This window comes from Neltuma alba, unplaced genomic scaffold (genome assembly GCF_004799145.2).
Source record: "Neltuma alba isolate B1F8T4 unplaced genomic scaffold, ASM479914v2 tig00010219_pilon, whole genome shotgun sequence".
NCBI lineage: Eukaryota > Viridiplantae > Streptophyta > Magnoliopsida > Fabales > Fabaceae > Neltuma > Neltuma alba.
The window spans coordinates 255,415-271,941 of record NW_021635151.1 but is presented as its reverse complement, the minus strand read 5'-3'; the positions used below and the strand labels follow the sequence as shown (position 1 = coordinate 271,941).

The following is a 16,527-nucleotide window of genomic DNA, read 5'->3' as shown; positions in this document are numbered from 1 at the left end:
TTATCTGACAGTTAATCGATCATTAGATTATCGATCAATTGATCGATAATTTTTTGCAGGCTTCTATACACAACTGTGTTAACAATAATCAATCAACACATTATCTATCAAGTTATTGATTAATATTTCTGCTAAGTTACTTGTTTGCACAGGAAAGTTATCTATAAAGTGATCAATAAACCCTTGATCGATTAGGCGATCGATCAACTTACTGAAACACATATTCCTAAACTTGTTATCATCAAAACCTTAAATCTAACATTCTCCCCCTTTTTAATGATGACAAAACACAGGTGTAAGATAAATCAGATTTTATCAGATAAAACTTAAGCTAGAGCAGGAACTCAACAGAATCATACGACAGATAACAGTATTCACCAGTAAATGTAAAAAAAAAGGGTAGAAATGCACAACTGATAATATTTAAATGCTGTCAGAATTCAAATGATAATCCAGAATTCAGATTACATAAAGTCAACAAAGCTAAACAACTAAACAGATTTCTTCTCCCCCTTTTTGTCAGCATTAGAAGGTGGGGAAGGCAAGGTGATTGACATGGGAAGAGGGGGAAGCTGAGCAAAAGGAGAGACAGTGATAGAGGGAGTAGACTGAGGGACTGTGATAAGAGCTAAGGTAGCAGGAGTAGGCGGAGGAGGTAAGGTAGAAGGCACAGGTGGTGAAGCCGAAATAGGAGAAGTGGATATAGGTGATATAGGTGGTGCAGGCTCATGGTGAGGAGGAGATGGTGGATGAGAGAGTAGGTCTTCAAAACTAAAAGAGGTGTTGGGCGCAAAGAAATTGTTGCAAAGAGAGGCTACCATCCCTTTTAAGTCTCGGATCTCCCTTTTAATATAGTCAAACCTCTAAGAAACTTCTTTTTCCAGAACTACTATGGCTTGATGATAAAGATCCAGAATTTTGGAAATGCCATCAAATTTTCTGTTTGAGAGTTCCCCATAGTCTTTAGCTGTCAAATACACTCTCCTCTCAAATTCTTGAAGTTCTACCTAGAACATTTCCCTAATTGATTTTTCCAGAAATGAGGGTCCAGAGGTATGAGAGGAAAGTACAGTGGATTCTGCCTTATCCTGGGGTCTTGAGGAGCTAGCAGCAGGTTTTTTCCCTTTATCTTTCTCAGCTAGCTTCTGTGAAGGTCTAAAGGGCACAGAGATTTTCATTTTGTTTAGTTGATTTATCCTAAAAGAGGGTATCTTCGCTTTGATCTCACCATGTTCCATTGGTGCAATATTGTTCACTTGAAGCAGATAGGTAGCTAACTGAGGATAAGGGATAGGAGTTGACTTGGATATGTTGAGCACAAAATCTTTCATTTCATTGTAATCAGAGCTCCTATATTTAACTGTTCTCCACTGATTATTCTTGCCAGCAGAAGGTAGTCATCTTGATTGAGGTGGGAGGAGTTTCTAGATTTATTGACCATGCTTCTTAATCAGATGTAGTGAATTATTCTATAATAATCACACATCTGCTTGGGGGGAAAACTGAGCTTACTAGGAAAGTTGTCACTCTACATTAAAATCTTGTAAGCCTTGATATCATTCATTTCGCCTCCCCTCACATGGTCTTCTACCCCAACAATTCATTCAACTTAGCTGGAGTAATAGTGATCATTCTGCCTCTGAGGTGTGTTTTGAGATAATCACCCATAAGATTATCCTTCTCATCATATTCTTCATAGGACTCCATATTGTAATAGAATCGTTTGACTACTCCAGGGCAATATTCTCCTCCAATACTTAAGCAGTTTGAATAATATTTCAGGGGATCATCCAAATTCAATCTAATCTTTTTGTTGGTTTTCAGACTTTCCAAGTTTACAGATACTACTGGACAGAATTCTCTGGTGGCAAAATCAACTTTGAATGTCCCTTGGTTTACATCCTTTTCTAAATTTCCAGTGAGAAATTCAGATGGTTTAGAGGGGATACCTTGGCTAAGAGCTTAGTGTAACACACTCTCACTTGCTTTTTGTTTCCTCTGTCTTGATTGCTTGGGGATAGGAACTCATAATGCAGCTTCCACAGCTTTCTGAACTGAAGCTTCCTCATCAGATTTTGTCTCAGATTCCTCAGTAACCATTAGTAGCTTGGATTTTGACTTTGACCGTGGAGATTTTCTCTAAGAGTGGGTTGCTCTTCGGTCTGACTTTCCTGAATCTTCAATACTCCTCTCTTGTTTAATGGTTCTTCCCTCACTTTCAGTTTGTATCTTTTCTTTGTAGTGTCTCATGACTGAATTTGTTTTTCGATGCTATCCTCTTGGCCGACATTAGGTTGCTTAACTCTCACTATTCTTATTGTACCGAAGGATTTTAAGGATTTGATCGGTGAAAAGAGTGTTTAAAGGGTGCGGTGGAGAACGAGGATGCTTTAGGAGTGATTTCGAGGGGAAAGGGAACAGCAATTTAATAGAATAGTGAGTTTTGGACTGTTGCGTAGGAACAGGGGAACAATTTATCGAGTTAGGGCTACGATAACTAACGGGGGGTTTTCAAAAATTGAACATTATAAACAATAAAATTATCGATCAAGTTATCGATCAATGAGTGATCGATCACGTGTTCGATAAATATAGAGAACACACAAGAATACTGAGGACAATTATCAATCAAGTTATCGAGCAATAAATTATCGATCACGTTATCAATAAATGTTAACAAAGGAAATGCGTACCTGGTCTGATTTATTGATCATTTGATTGATTAACAGTTTATCAATCAGCTTATCGATAATTCTTACTAAATTGAGTGATTTGTCTCAAATCCTCGTCGGTCCTGATTGATGTGTTGATTGATAATTGACTTATCGATCAGCTTATCGATAATTCTCCTTCCAACTTTGTTCTTTTGCTTCACATACTTCATTTATCGATCAGTTGATCGATAAATTAACCCTTCCTAGTAGCATGATTATCGATGTTTTCATCGATCATTCCATACTCTATTTACCTCTGTTTTTCTTCAACAAAACAAAGCTTCCTGCAAAACAAATTTCTATATACTGCGATGCTTATGTTAGTCTTTTAATCATCAAAACATTAAATTTAAAGATTTAAATTAGAGAAATAATATGAGATTTCTTACAGCTTATTGGGATTTACCATTCCAAATTCTCTTTTGAAGTAGTTGAACTTCTATTGATCGAGAGGCTTTATGAAAATGTCTGCTATTTGATATTCAGTGGGGATGAATTCTACTTTTAAATCTTTCTTTTGAACATGATCCCGAATGAAATGATGTTGAACGTCAATGTGCTTAGTTCGGGCATGATGAACTGGATTCTTGGATAGACTTATTCTACTCGTGTTGTCACACAGAATTGGAATCCCTTTCAAGTTGATTCCCAAATCTTATAGTTGTTGTCTTAACCATAGAATCTGAGCACAACAGCTGGCAATGGCAACATGTTCTGATTCTGTGGAGGATATTGTCACAGTTTTCTGCTTTTTACTTGACCACGAGACAAGGCATCCTTCAAGGAATTGACATTATCCATTGGTACTCTTTCTGTTCGTCTTATAACCTCCATGATCAGCATCTGAGTATCCCATTAGATATTCTGTGCCTTTCTTCGGGTACCAAATTCCCAAATTTTGTGTACCGACAAGATATCTGAGGATTCGCTTGACGGCTTCTTTATGTGATTCTTATGGGGCTGATTGATATCTTGCACACATTCCTGTGGAGGATATTGCCACAGTTTTCTGCTTTTTACTTGACCACGAGACAAGGCATCCTTCAAGGAATTGACATTGTCCATTGGTACTCTTTCTGTTCGTCTTATAACCTCCATGATCAGCATCTGAGTATCCCATTAGATATTCTGTGCCTTTCTTCGGGTACCAGATTCCCAAATTTTGTGTACCGACAAGATATCTGAGGATTCGCTTGACGGCTTCTTTATGTGATTCTTATGGGGCTGATTGATATCTTGCGCACATTCCTGCACTGAATTGAATATCTGGCCTGCTTGCCGTGAGATAGAGTAATGACCCAATCATTCCTCTATACTTGATCAGATTCACGTCCTTGCCCTTCTTGTTTGTGTCCAGTGAAATGGTTGAGCTCATAGGAGTTTTTACACTGTTGGCATTTTCCTATCCATATTTCTTTAGTAATTCCTTGAGATACTTTGTCTGAGATATGAATATGCCATTTTTCTTTTGCTTGATTTGCAATCCCAGAAAGAAGTTCAGTTCTCCCATCATCGACATTTCGAACTCAGCTTGCATTAGCTTGGCAAACTCTTGATAGAGATCCTCATTAGTAGCTCCAAAAATAATATCATCCACGTAAATTTGAACAATCAAAAGTTCCTTTCTACTTCTTCTAATGAAAAGAGTAGCATCCACTTTGCCTCTTTGAAAATCTTTTTCTATCAGAAAATTTTTAAGGCGTTCGTACCAAGCTTAAGAGCTTATTTTAAACCATAAACCAGGAGGCTATTCGATAAAAACTTCTTCTAAAATATAACCATTCAAAAATACACTTTTAACATCTATTTGATATAATTTGAAATCTTTTATGCAAGCAAATGCTAAGAATACTCGTATGGCTTCCAATCTAGCTACTGGAGCATATGTTTCCTTATAATCAATACCTTCTTCCTGATTATAGCCTTTAGCTACTAATCTGGCTTTGCTCCTAACGATTTGCGCAAATTCATTGAGCTTATTTTTGAATACCCATTTGGTGCCTATGACCGGATGATCATTACGTCTGGGTACCAATTCCCAAACTTGATTCCTCTCAAATTGGTTTAGCTCTTCCTATATTGCAACTATCCAGAATTCATCGGATAGAGCCTCATCAGCATAGGTAGGCTCAATATGTAAGATGAATGTAGAGAAGCGCACTTCATTGAACACTTGTCTCCGCATTTTGACCCCTTCATTGACTTCACCAATGACTTGTTCTAGAGGATGGTTTCTGTTATGCCTCTAAGCCTTAGGAAGTTCTAAATTTTCTTGTGAAAGAGGTTCATTTGAATCATCTTTGTTTTCTAAAAATTCTTCTGAAGGTACTTTATTTGAAAATTTGTTTAAATTCAATTTTTGAAAATTTTGAACAATTTCAGCATCGTCATCTAGAGGTTTGAAATCGGCTCAGTTTCAACAAACACGACATGTATTGATTCTTCAATTGTGAAAGTGTGTTTGTTGAAAAGCCTATAAGCTTTACTGCGATTAGAGTAACCAAGAAATAAACCTTCATTAGCTTTAGGATTGAATTTACCGAAATTTTCTTTGTTGTTGTTGTAAATGTAGTACTTACTTCCGAAGATCTTCAAATGAGCCAGGTTAGGCTTTCTTCCTTTGTATAGCTCATATGGTGTTTTCCCAAGCAGTGTTCTAAGGTAAGCTCTATTAGATATTAACAAGCTGTGCTCATTGCTTTGGCCCATAATACTTGTGAAATCCCTTTCTCATTCAGCATTGCTCTTCCCATTTCCGTGAGCACTTTGTTTTTTTGTTCAACAAATCCATTTTGTTGAGGAGTTCTTGGTGCTGAGAAGTTATGATCAATCCCATACTCGTCACTGTCACATCCAGTACTATGGTAATTAGGAATAAGAAATATTTCAAAATAGTTAAGGGTAAAAAATGACAAGGAGAAATAGAAGAATTTTGGTGGAAAATAATTATTATAGTTTTCCAAGCCAATTATGAAATGTTTGACTAATTAAGGAAAATTGGTCAAGAATAATTATGAAAAAATATTTTTAAGTCTCAAAAAATTAAGGCAAAATAAGGACAATGTTCCTTGAGAATTATATGGGATTTTAAAATTGGTTTTATGACCAAATTGTCCTTAGAGAAATTACAAAGAAATTTAAGGGCGATTTAAGCTAGTTTAAGGTCCTTTATTTGGAAAATTCCAAATAAATATTTTTAAAGAGAATAAAATCTCAATAAAATTCCTATGATGTCCCAAGAAATTATAAAAGATTATGGAATTAAAAGAAGACCCTCAAGTATTCAAGATTTTTTCCAATTCCTCTGAGAAGTGGAAAAATCACTAAAGAGAAGGAAATTAGTTGTCCTTTTATTTAATTATTGGGAAATTAAATTTGAGACAAAGAGGGCAATTTGGGAAGATAAAAATGAGGAGAATAACTTATGGATCTGATAGAAAATAATTACAGAGGCCAGAGCATTGTAATTATAGAAAAGAAGTTAAACCCGGAGTCAAAGTACACCGATAAAGCAAGACTAGAGTCTTGCAATTCAAATGATTCACATTTAGCCATGTGTCAAGCCCCTAATGGAGAGGATTTAAAGCTTTACAAGTGTCAAGCCTTAAGCGGAAGAGAGTTTGACTTTTGAAAATTAATTACAATTGGAATTAAGTGATTAAGAGGAAAATTTCAAGAAGGAGTAGGTTTTTGACACTTGGCTTCTCATTAATGCTAGTAGGTGAGATATTTTATGCACATTAAATGAGTAATCCTCCCTCTAAATCAGATGCTAGTTTCGTCCAAGAGCAAACCAAGAGGGAAAAAAGAGAGTTCAAGGATAAATCAAGAGAAAAGGCACCAACTTTGATCATCCAACCACGATCCAAGGTTAGTTTTTGGTTCTAAGTTGTTCCTTGCCTTGTTTGCTTGAGTTATATGGTTGAAATTTCTGGTTTTCTTCCTTCTTTGGTGCTGGATGAAATGTATAATAAGTAAGGGAGGAATTTTTATGGTTCAATCTTGCTAGAACACTTCAAAGCATGGTAGATCTTAGTAGTCACAAGAGTTTATAGGTTGATTTTGAAGTGTTTTCTTTGTTATGTTGGATGAGAACCTTTTTAGCCAAAGTAAGATCTGGATCCTAGGATGTTTTTTTCAAAGTTTTGAGGCTTCCATTGTGTTCAAAATAAAAAATGGTGTAGGGTAAACCTAAAGAACAAGTATTGGAAGCCATAGAATCAAAGTTGCAATTTTTGGATTTTGAACCCTAATGATTCGGCCAAGCTGAAACTAAAAGAAAGGATTTTATTTTGTTAAATCTAAGTAGATATTTGGAATCTATATGAAAAATTATTTAGCAATGAGTCAAGAGGGAATTTTTAGGTTTAAGGAAATAAACTCTAAAAAATTCAAGAACAAGGGTGGAAGCTTTAAGGGACAAAGGTTGTCCTTGAGTTATGTTATTGATTTTTATGAGGAATGGTTGATGATTCTTGCTGCCCTTTTTATGGATTGCTGTGTTAGGATTTGGCTTTTGTGGAAGCAAGAAAGAAGAACAAGAAAATCATGGAGCATTGGATCAAGGTAGTAAGATTTAATTGACCTTAATGTTGAGTGTTGCATTGATTGCTATGCAATTTCATGTGCTATTATGTGGTTGAACTAAATGATGATGATGATGATGATTGTGTAACTATACTCCTTGCTTTATGTGCCTTGGCTATTACATGTTAGAGTGCTACATGTATGGGGTAAAGTAATTCCCTATTAATAGCAAAAGATTAGAATGCTTGTAATTGATGCATATTAATGTTTTGGTTGATTAATCTTGCTACTGGGATTTCATTGAAATCTCATCCCCCATATGTAACTAATATTTTAGGACTGAATCATCAAAAGGGAGGCTGCAAATCCAAGGATAAATATGGTGATGAACCATGAGGAAATATTTGTAGTTTGTTATGTATAAGTATCAATGGTTGGTTCTGTAATCCCTAAGCAGGATGCTAGTTTAGAGCCACATTTTAGTAAGCTACTGAACGAATTTCCACTCAAAATTTGGTATTCTTAAAGATCACGCCATGAGCTTCAAATCAATAGGTAGTATGTTAAAAATGGCCAACTACACGATTTTTAATGATATTTCAAAATTAAGGTTTAAAACCTGGAAAAAGGATTTTTGCCAAATGGACAGGTGAATTTCACAAAAACCTAACATTTTTTCAAATGGAATTGGTTCACAAGATTATTTTTCTTAAAATAAAATTCAAAGATCTTTTTATATAATTTTGAACCACTCTATTTTGATTTTTCTAGATTAAGTTATGAATTTTTGAAGTTGGGCCAGAAAATTGGATTTTTACCTGATGAACAATAAAAATCCAAAAATCAGCATTTTTCATGGATTTTTGAGCCTAAGACCATCCAATGTAGTCTAAAATGATTTTGATTAAACCCTAAGTGGATCCGATAGTAAGGTGTGATAGTCACAGTAGTCTGCGAATTCATTGTTTTCAAATTCTCTTATGTCATCAGACCTGATTGACACAATCGAAATATCTTTCTCATTTTGGACCTTTTTGGCAAAAGACAATGAATGCATTAAACGTTTCATCTTTAGAGAAAAGAAACAGAGTCTAGGTGAATCTCGAATAGTCATCAACTATCACAAGAGTATACAGATTTCCACTGAAACTTTTAACTCTTAAGGGACCAACCAAATCCATACGGAGCATTTGGAGTGGCCTTTCGGTTGAAACTGTCTTCTTTGATTTAAATGAGGACTTTGTTTGTTTGCCCTTCTAACAAGCATCATAAATAATATCATGTTCGTACTGAATTTTTGGTAAACCAATAACTAAGTCCCTTTTTGTTAATTCTGAAAGCTCATTCATGTTAATATGTGCAAGACATTTATACCAAACCCAACTCTCCTCCTTTTTGCTAATAAAATAGTTTTCAGAAAGTTTTGAATCAATTTGAAGAATATAACAATTACTGTCCCTTGGTGCTCTCAGCTTTACATTCAATTCTTCCTTCTTCAATGGCAAGTCATCTTTGCTCACGACTAAGCATTTCTCTGAATCGAAGATCACCTTGTTGTTTTTGTCAGTACTCTGACTAACACTAAGAAGATTATGACACAAGCCTTCTACGTAGTACACATCTTCAACCTTTATCCCTTTGTCACTTCCTATTTCTCTGATTCCAGCAATTCTTCCAGATTGATTGCCACCGAAGCTTACTTTGCCTCCTTCTCTTGGTTTGAGTGATGTGAATTTCTCGATATCACCCATCATATGTCTGGAGCATCCACTGTCGATGTACCATTTGTTCGTTTTGGATGCTTTGAGACATACTTGTAACAACACGATCATGTTTTAGGTACCCATACCTTCTAGGGTCCTTTTTGGTTAGTATGAATTGTCCTAGGCACATAAGTACCTTTGGGCACCCATTTTAATGTCCTGTAAATTCCTTTCTTCTTGTGATAACAAGAGGTTGTATGACCTTTACGATTGCAATAAGAACATAATGCAAAAGGATTAGAGGAACGAATAGTATTTCTAAAAAAGGTAAGGTATGACCGACCACCATTTTTCTTTCCTTTCATCTTATCTTGAACAGGATGATATCGTATTCTGGTTTTATCCATTGAACATCGTTGAGCTCTCAGAATCACTTTGAGCATTTCACTGCCCTTAGTGAACTTTTCCAAGGTTTTTGTGAGATCCTTAGCCTTGCTTCTATTCTATTCACATTCTGTACATACTGGGGGTGGAACTATGTTATCTTTCTGCTTCACTTTGTTGTTCCTCTAGAAACTTTATTTTTTTTCTTAGTGTTTACTAGCTCCTTTGCAATTCTTACTAATTCTGAATGTAATGTATTGTATTCAGATTGTAATTCATCATAGGAGGGTTTAGAAGTGATTACCTCATCTATCTCTAAATCTTCGTCTTCCTGAGCCACGAGACATATGTTGGCAGTTTCTTTGTCATCATTTTCTTCTTCCTCTGAGGAACTATCTCCCCAGATTGACGTGACAAAGGCTTTCTTCTTTCTGAACTTTTCTTTCTTCTTTTCTTTGTCCTTTATCTTGGACAGCTGGGGACACTCTGCTTTGATGTGCCCTAGCTTTTTGCATTCGAAATAGATGATTTGTTTCTTTGGCTCATTCTGAGATGTTGAGGTTTTGCGTTTTGATTAAAACCTCCTTTCGGCTTTGTTTCTATAGAATTTCTTGAATCTTCTGATGATAAGACCCATTTCGTCATCTTCCAGGTCCTCTTCATTGTCATCTTCACTTTCTTGAATTTTGAGAGCAATGCCTTTGCGGTTTTTCTTATTCATCTCCTTTTTATATTTTTGCTTGCTCTCATATTCTGCAAGACTTCCAAATAATGCAGCAATCGAGCCAATTGATTCTCCCTTTATTTTGTCAATGGCTATTACTTTCGACTCCTATTCTTTTGTGAGGCCGCCTAAGATTTTCCTCACTTGGTCTTCCTGACTATACTTCTTTCCGAGTGCAGTGAGGTGAGTTATGAGGTGCGAGAATCTAACTTCCATGTCTCGGATGCTCTCTCTATCCTTCATTTTGAATAATTCGAATTCTGTGGTGAGAGTGTTGATTCTACTCTATTTTACACCGGTGGTTCCTTCATGACCTATCTCTAGTGCTTCCCACATTTCCTTTGCAGTTTCCAAACTGGAAACTCAGAAATATTCTCTTTGGCTTAGTACACAGGTTAGTATGTTGATAGCTTTGTTATTTAGTGTCACCAACTTTCTGTCTTCTTTATCGATCTCGTTGGGACTCTTACGAACTTGTTGTCCATCTATGGTTTTCATCGGAATGTAGTTACCATTTTCGATCACGTCCCACAATCCATACTCGATAGCTTTGATAAAGATTTTCATTCTCATCTTCTAGAAGGTATCGTTTTCTCTGTTGAAACTAGGTAGTTTTGATGTTGAACATCCTTTGGGTAGCATGCTGTCTCCGAATCCTGCCATGGGATCTCTCTTCAGACTGTTAAGTCTTTACAGAAGAGACCTACTTTGATACCAAATGTTAGTGGCAATCTCACCCAAGAGGGGAGTGAATTGGGTGAGTTATAAAAATTTATGTATGAAAGCAGTAAGTTAAACAAAAACAGAGAGCATAAGCTAAAGTGATTTCACCGTAGAGAGTAGACACAGAATTTATACTAGTTTGGTCTCAACCACTTGACCTACGTCCAGTCCTCAGAACACCTCTGAGTATTTCACTAAGTTCCAAGATTAATCGAGCTCTTGGTGCCGCAGTACAGTAATTGATTTGCTCAATCACTCCCCTTTACTATCTGTAAGGTTACAATCCCACTCAAGAGTCCACACTCTTGAGTTTCACTCGGAGAGTAATTGGAGATGATAGATAAAGATCTCTCATAGAGTAAATAAATGAGAATCACTAAAGCTCAGTATAAGCAAGAATAGAGTATTGAATGTAATAGTAAATTATTTGTAGAAGGTAGCTCACGTATTCAATTCTTGCATTCAATGCTTCTTCGTGCCTTTTATAGTTGTAGAACTGTTAGACGAAAGAGCTTTTAGCCGTTTAAAGTTCGGTTGCGTGTTTTCCCAATTGCAACAATTTTCGCCATTAATGGTTTTGATGGTTCTAACATGGTAGATTATTAGCTTCTAAATAACCATTGGATAACCGTTGAACTTTCTTCGTAATCTATAACAATACGTTAATCAAATAAGTTTTTCTTGTAGAGTAAAGCTCAGAAACAAAGCTGCTCAAATAATAATAATGAATATTCATTCATTGAAAATGGAATCAATCAGTTGCTGAAAGTATTGAACAAGAAATGGACACCTTTGATTAAAGTCATGATCAATGACTGGTTGATCGATCAACTTATCAATTAATCAAATAGAAAGAATTTGAAAGAGGTAAGTTTATTTATCGATCAAGTTATGGATTAATGCTTTATCGATTAATTAATCGATACATGAAAATAGTGACTTCAGAAAAAACATGCAAAGAAAAGGGTCAAGGTCACTTTTGATTTTAAATCCCTTAAAATAGAGAATTAAGATAAACAAGAAGGATGAGAAAAGCTTGAAGGGAAATAATCAACATATTTTAAGAATCATGGTAACTTGTTGATGTTTAACTGGAAAGAGTCAATGATCGATCAAGTGATCGAAAACTGCTTAATCAATCAAGCTATCAATAAAGTAGAGTAAGATAGAAATAGATTTTCAAGGAACAATGATCGGGTACTTTATTGATAAATGAATGATAGAAGACTTGATCAATAAAAGAGATTTTATCAAAGAGTTTTTCAAAGGTCACAAAAACAATGGTAATCGATTAAGTGATTGATTAATGGTTGATTGAGTAAGTGATCGATGAAAGACTTAGTTCCAAAATGCCAGGGAAAAGTTTGATCGATCACGTTATGTGAGAACAAAACATTTAGGTATATGGTTGATTGATCATCTTATCGATAATTAGATTATCAATCAAGTGATCAAAAAGAATAACTTAACGCAGTAACACAGCAAGATAATGATGATCGATCATTTGATGGATAAACTACTGATCGATCAAGTGATCAATAAAAAGCTTTGTTAGCATATTTGAGCAAAATGAAAAATAGGTAAGTTATGAAGCAATGACAAAACAAGTTATCGAAAAACCTTTGATTGATAATGTGATCGATAAATGGTGATTAAGACAAAATACAGAGTGAGCAGAGAGCTTTACCATTTATCTATCTTCTCATTGATGACTTATTTATTGATCATGTGATCGATAAATACTTACGATATTTATGTTCCATTATCTGACAGTTATTTGATCATTAGATTATCGATTAATTGATTGATATTTTTTTGCAGGCTTCTATACACAACTGTGTGACCAATGATCAATCAACACATTATCTATCAAGTTATCAATTAATATTTCTGCTAAGTTACTTGTTTGCACAGGAAAGTTATCTATAAAGTGATCGATAAAACCTTGATCGGTGATCGATCAACTTACTGAAACACATATTCCTAAACTTATTATTATCAAAACCTTAAATCTAACAATAATGGGGTAAGCAAGACGACATAACCATGTTGTCATAAGAACTCTTCGGTGTAGGTGAAAATAGAAGTAGAAATAGAGGAAATACTATTGACAAGGGAATATTCATGGGAGTTCCCAAGGAAGGTTAATGAACCTCCACCAGAATAAAGGAAGCAGAAGCTGTGACTGAAAAGATGTCAAAATAGGTTTGATTTTTAGAGACTCCTCTTTATACGACTCCTAATAGAATTGCTAGGAATATAGTAGGCCCAAAGAAGGTAGGAGCCGATACCCAAATAAGGAAGTAGAATGACAATTTAAACCTTGAGTAATCAATGCAACCTTGAAAGAGGCAAGGTAGTAGGATAAGATGTTTAGGGTTGTTTGAGTCATTGAATAATATAAGAATCCTTAAGGGATGGCAAATCAAGAGGGATAGAGATTGAATGATGTTAAATGGAGAATTAGTGATAAGCTAGATGCCTGACTAGATATGACATGGCAAGGTGGTTAAATTATTGTCATGTAATACAATTAGCATGTGATAATTAATGACTGACCATGGGGACAATTGGTCAAAAAGAGAAAGAAGTTAGAAAAGTTGTGCCAGGCAAGATCCCTCTTAAGAATAAAGTTGGATAAAAATAAATGAGCGTATGATAGTTAATGGTTACACTGGGAATTGATATATAAGGAGAAATGAATAAGTTTTTGATGGTGCCTAAAGCTGAAGGATGCATGGATAGCTGAGAATGTTAGGGACCATATAGTACCCCTTGGTATCCCTAGAACAATTAAGAGTATATCACCACAGCAGCCAGGCTAACATGAAATTTGAGAGACAAGGTTCACAATAAGGAATGCCACTACCTATGGAACTACATAATTCTAATAGGGATATAGAGTTGAGGAGTACACCCTAATAGGGACTAAACACAGGAAAGGTCTTGGCCATGAAGTACCTCCCCAAAAGTGGGTATAATCCTCTGTCACAGAAGTTATATTACATTTGCAAGAGCAAGCCACTCTCAGCAAGGATTATGGTAACAACCTGAGTGGAGTGATAGTGATATATCCTCTATCGATGGTATTGGAAATCATGAATGGCTAATTGCTTTTTTTCATGAACAAGGCATTTGCTCGCAGGGGCCAATTCTTTGATGAGGATAGTAAGAAGCTGCCAAACCAAAGCATAGAGTAAATCTTACCCTGAGGAGAGCGAAATTGGCCAAGCGTATTGGAAATGGTATTATGAGGTAGATACGTGTGACTCCTCAAACTTAACAAGTACCTTAGCATCATGATGGGTAATAAGAATGTGATAATATAAACCCTCTCCTGATATTGTTCACGTTGAGAAGAAGCAGTAAGGACTGCGGAGTCCTAAAATAAGGATGATTGGCATTTACATGATGGCAAGCTAACAGGGTCTAGAAGTGTGTCAGTACCTAGAGATCTACAAGGAACTATACAAGAAAAGTGACCTAAAGTAGCCACCTCAAGGGTTAAAGAAATATGAAAGGCCTAAGAATTCCAGAGTTGACGGGAAAGGCTTAGCAAGGTCTAAGAAGACAATAGTGGTGTCTGTGATCAATCTTAAAGAATAATCAGTCAAGTTACCCATAGAGTAGGGACGACTTATTTTATTACTCAATCCTGTGGTCTGAGATCTTCTGAAGATCCTAACATGACAAGCTGGCAATGGTAATATTGTAGGGTCACAATAGATCCTGAAGAGGCTTATAATGGAGCATAGTGGTTCCTAAGGTCGTGGTAGACCAAGCCTCAAGGGAAGGTACTAAACCAAGAGGATGATGCCTCTCGAGGTATGAGAAAGAGGTTACACGTTAAGCTAAGAGAATGATGCTTCTCAAGGCATAAGCATGGGATGACACATTAAGCTGTGAGGGTGATTCCTCATAAGGCATAATAAGGAAATGACCAGGGATGAGTTTAAAATATAGCAACCCTCCCTAGTGGTTAACTAGTACCGAGAAAGTATCCTTGATTTTTCCACAAATACCATTGTTGTGAAATTGGGCCAAAAACTATAAGTCCTTAATAGTGTACAATCAGATAAGCTGATTGTAAAATGGAAAGGATAAAAGAAGGAACATAGACCTTTAAGGCAAAAGGAAGGATGGCTAAAGATGTTGACACACCTGCTAAAGGTAGATGTTGCCAGTGATAATAGCTACTATTCTACTATACAAACGGCTTTCTATGAAACCTTATATGGCAAAAAGTGCTGATCACTATTGTAGTGGACTGAATTAAGTAGAAGAAGAGTTTACAGTCTAAAAATGATGATCAAATTTGAGAATAAATAAAGATGATTAACAAGGATTGTCAACTGCATAAAGTAGATAGAAAGGATATACAGACATAAGAAGGAGACTATTAGAATTTGTGGTTGGAGGAATTAACCACAGGAATGGGTCAAGCCCTAAAAGACAGAATACGTAAAGCCGAAAACCCTTCCAAATTTTATTAAGAGTTGGCGTGGTAACGTACAAGTTGGCCCTACCCCATAATCTTAGTCAGATTTATGACGTCTTTCATGTCCCTCAACTAAAAAAGTATCAACCATATCCCTCTCACATCTGAGAACATAAAAGATATAGTGCTACAAGACAACCTCTTTTTTGAGGTAAAACCGATAGAAGTCGCAAATCGACAGATTAAGCAGCTACGAAATAAAACAATTTCGATGGTCAAAATAATATGGAGGGATCTAACTTAGGAAGAGGCCACTTGGGAGAAGGAAGAAAATATGAAAGCCAAATAGCCAGAGTTATTTATATAAGGTATGTTTCTAAATTTCGAGGATGAAATTTATTTAAAAGGAGGGAGGAAATGTCACATCCTGAAAATTTCATTTGGATATAGGGAGTTAAAAATTAGAATGAGGGCCAATATAGAAAGTAGACAGAAAGATGAAACAACTTTTGATGTGAAACCCCGATAGGACTCGGGTTGGCATTTTCAGAATTATTAGTCTAGGAAGGGCAAAACAGAAATGTTTGAGAAAAATTCTAGAAAATTCCCAAAAAATGAGAAAAATATAAGTTATAGGTTTTGAAACCTCGATGGATGCCCTAAATGTGAAAATTATGTGAAAATGAATTATTACAGAATTTCTCATAAATGGAGGTTTCTTCAAAAAATATTGAAAAATTGAAAGAAAATAATTATTTTAATTAGTTAGAGGCCTCAATAATTCTGAGAAAAATATGAAAAAATCATCTAAATATTTTTTTTGAATTTATAAAATTAGTTTTAGGCCTTGGAAGCTCAGGAATTAATTCCAGGAAATTTATTGTCCCACAATAACACTGATAGAGGCCTAATCGAGGAACATTCAAAATAAATAGTTAGAGGTGAAGAAAAATTCTAAAAATTTCCAAATCACATAATTATATGAGAAAGGGATTTTTCATGAAGAGAAATGAATTTTTGAAGGCCTAAAAAATTATGAAATGTTACTAGTGAATAATAACTGATAAAGTTTCGGAATAGTTTGGGATTTTGATTTGATTTGTGGGCCATCTTTTTAGGCCATTCTAAACCATGTGTGGGAACCACATTGGGCCTAAAATGAAGCCCAATTTCATGAGAATTCTAGACACTTCAAAATTAATTAAATAAAATTCAAATTTAGTGGATAATTGTTGGAAAAATCTAGAATTGGACAGATGGATAGATCTAGACCTTCTTACTGTTGATGGCTGCCCAATACCCCCATTATGTGGC

General features: G+C 35.5%; 1 protein-coding gene across 1 annotated transcript; it reads right to left on the bottom strand.

Moving 5' to 3' along the window:
• Nucleotides 1-491: 491 nt before the first annotated feature.
• LOC114754859 (vegetative cell wall protein gp1-like) lies at nt 492-821 on the bottom strand. The gene has a single exon (XM_028943701.1). The coding sequence runs from the start codon at nt 819-821 to the stop codon at nt 492-494; it is 330 nt and encodes a 109-aa protein (XP_028799534.1).
• Nucleotides 822-16,527: the final 15,706 nt, after the last annotated feature.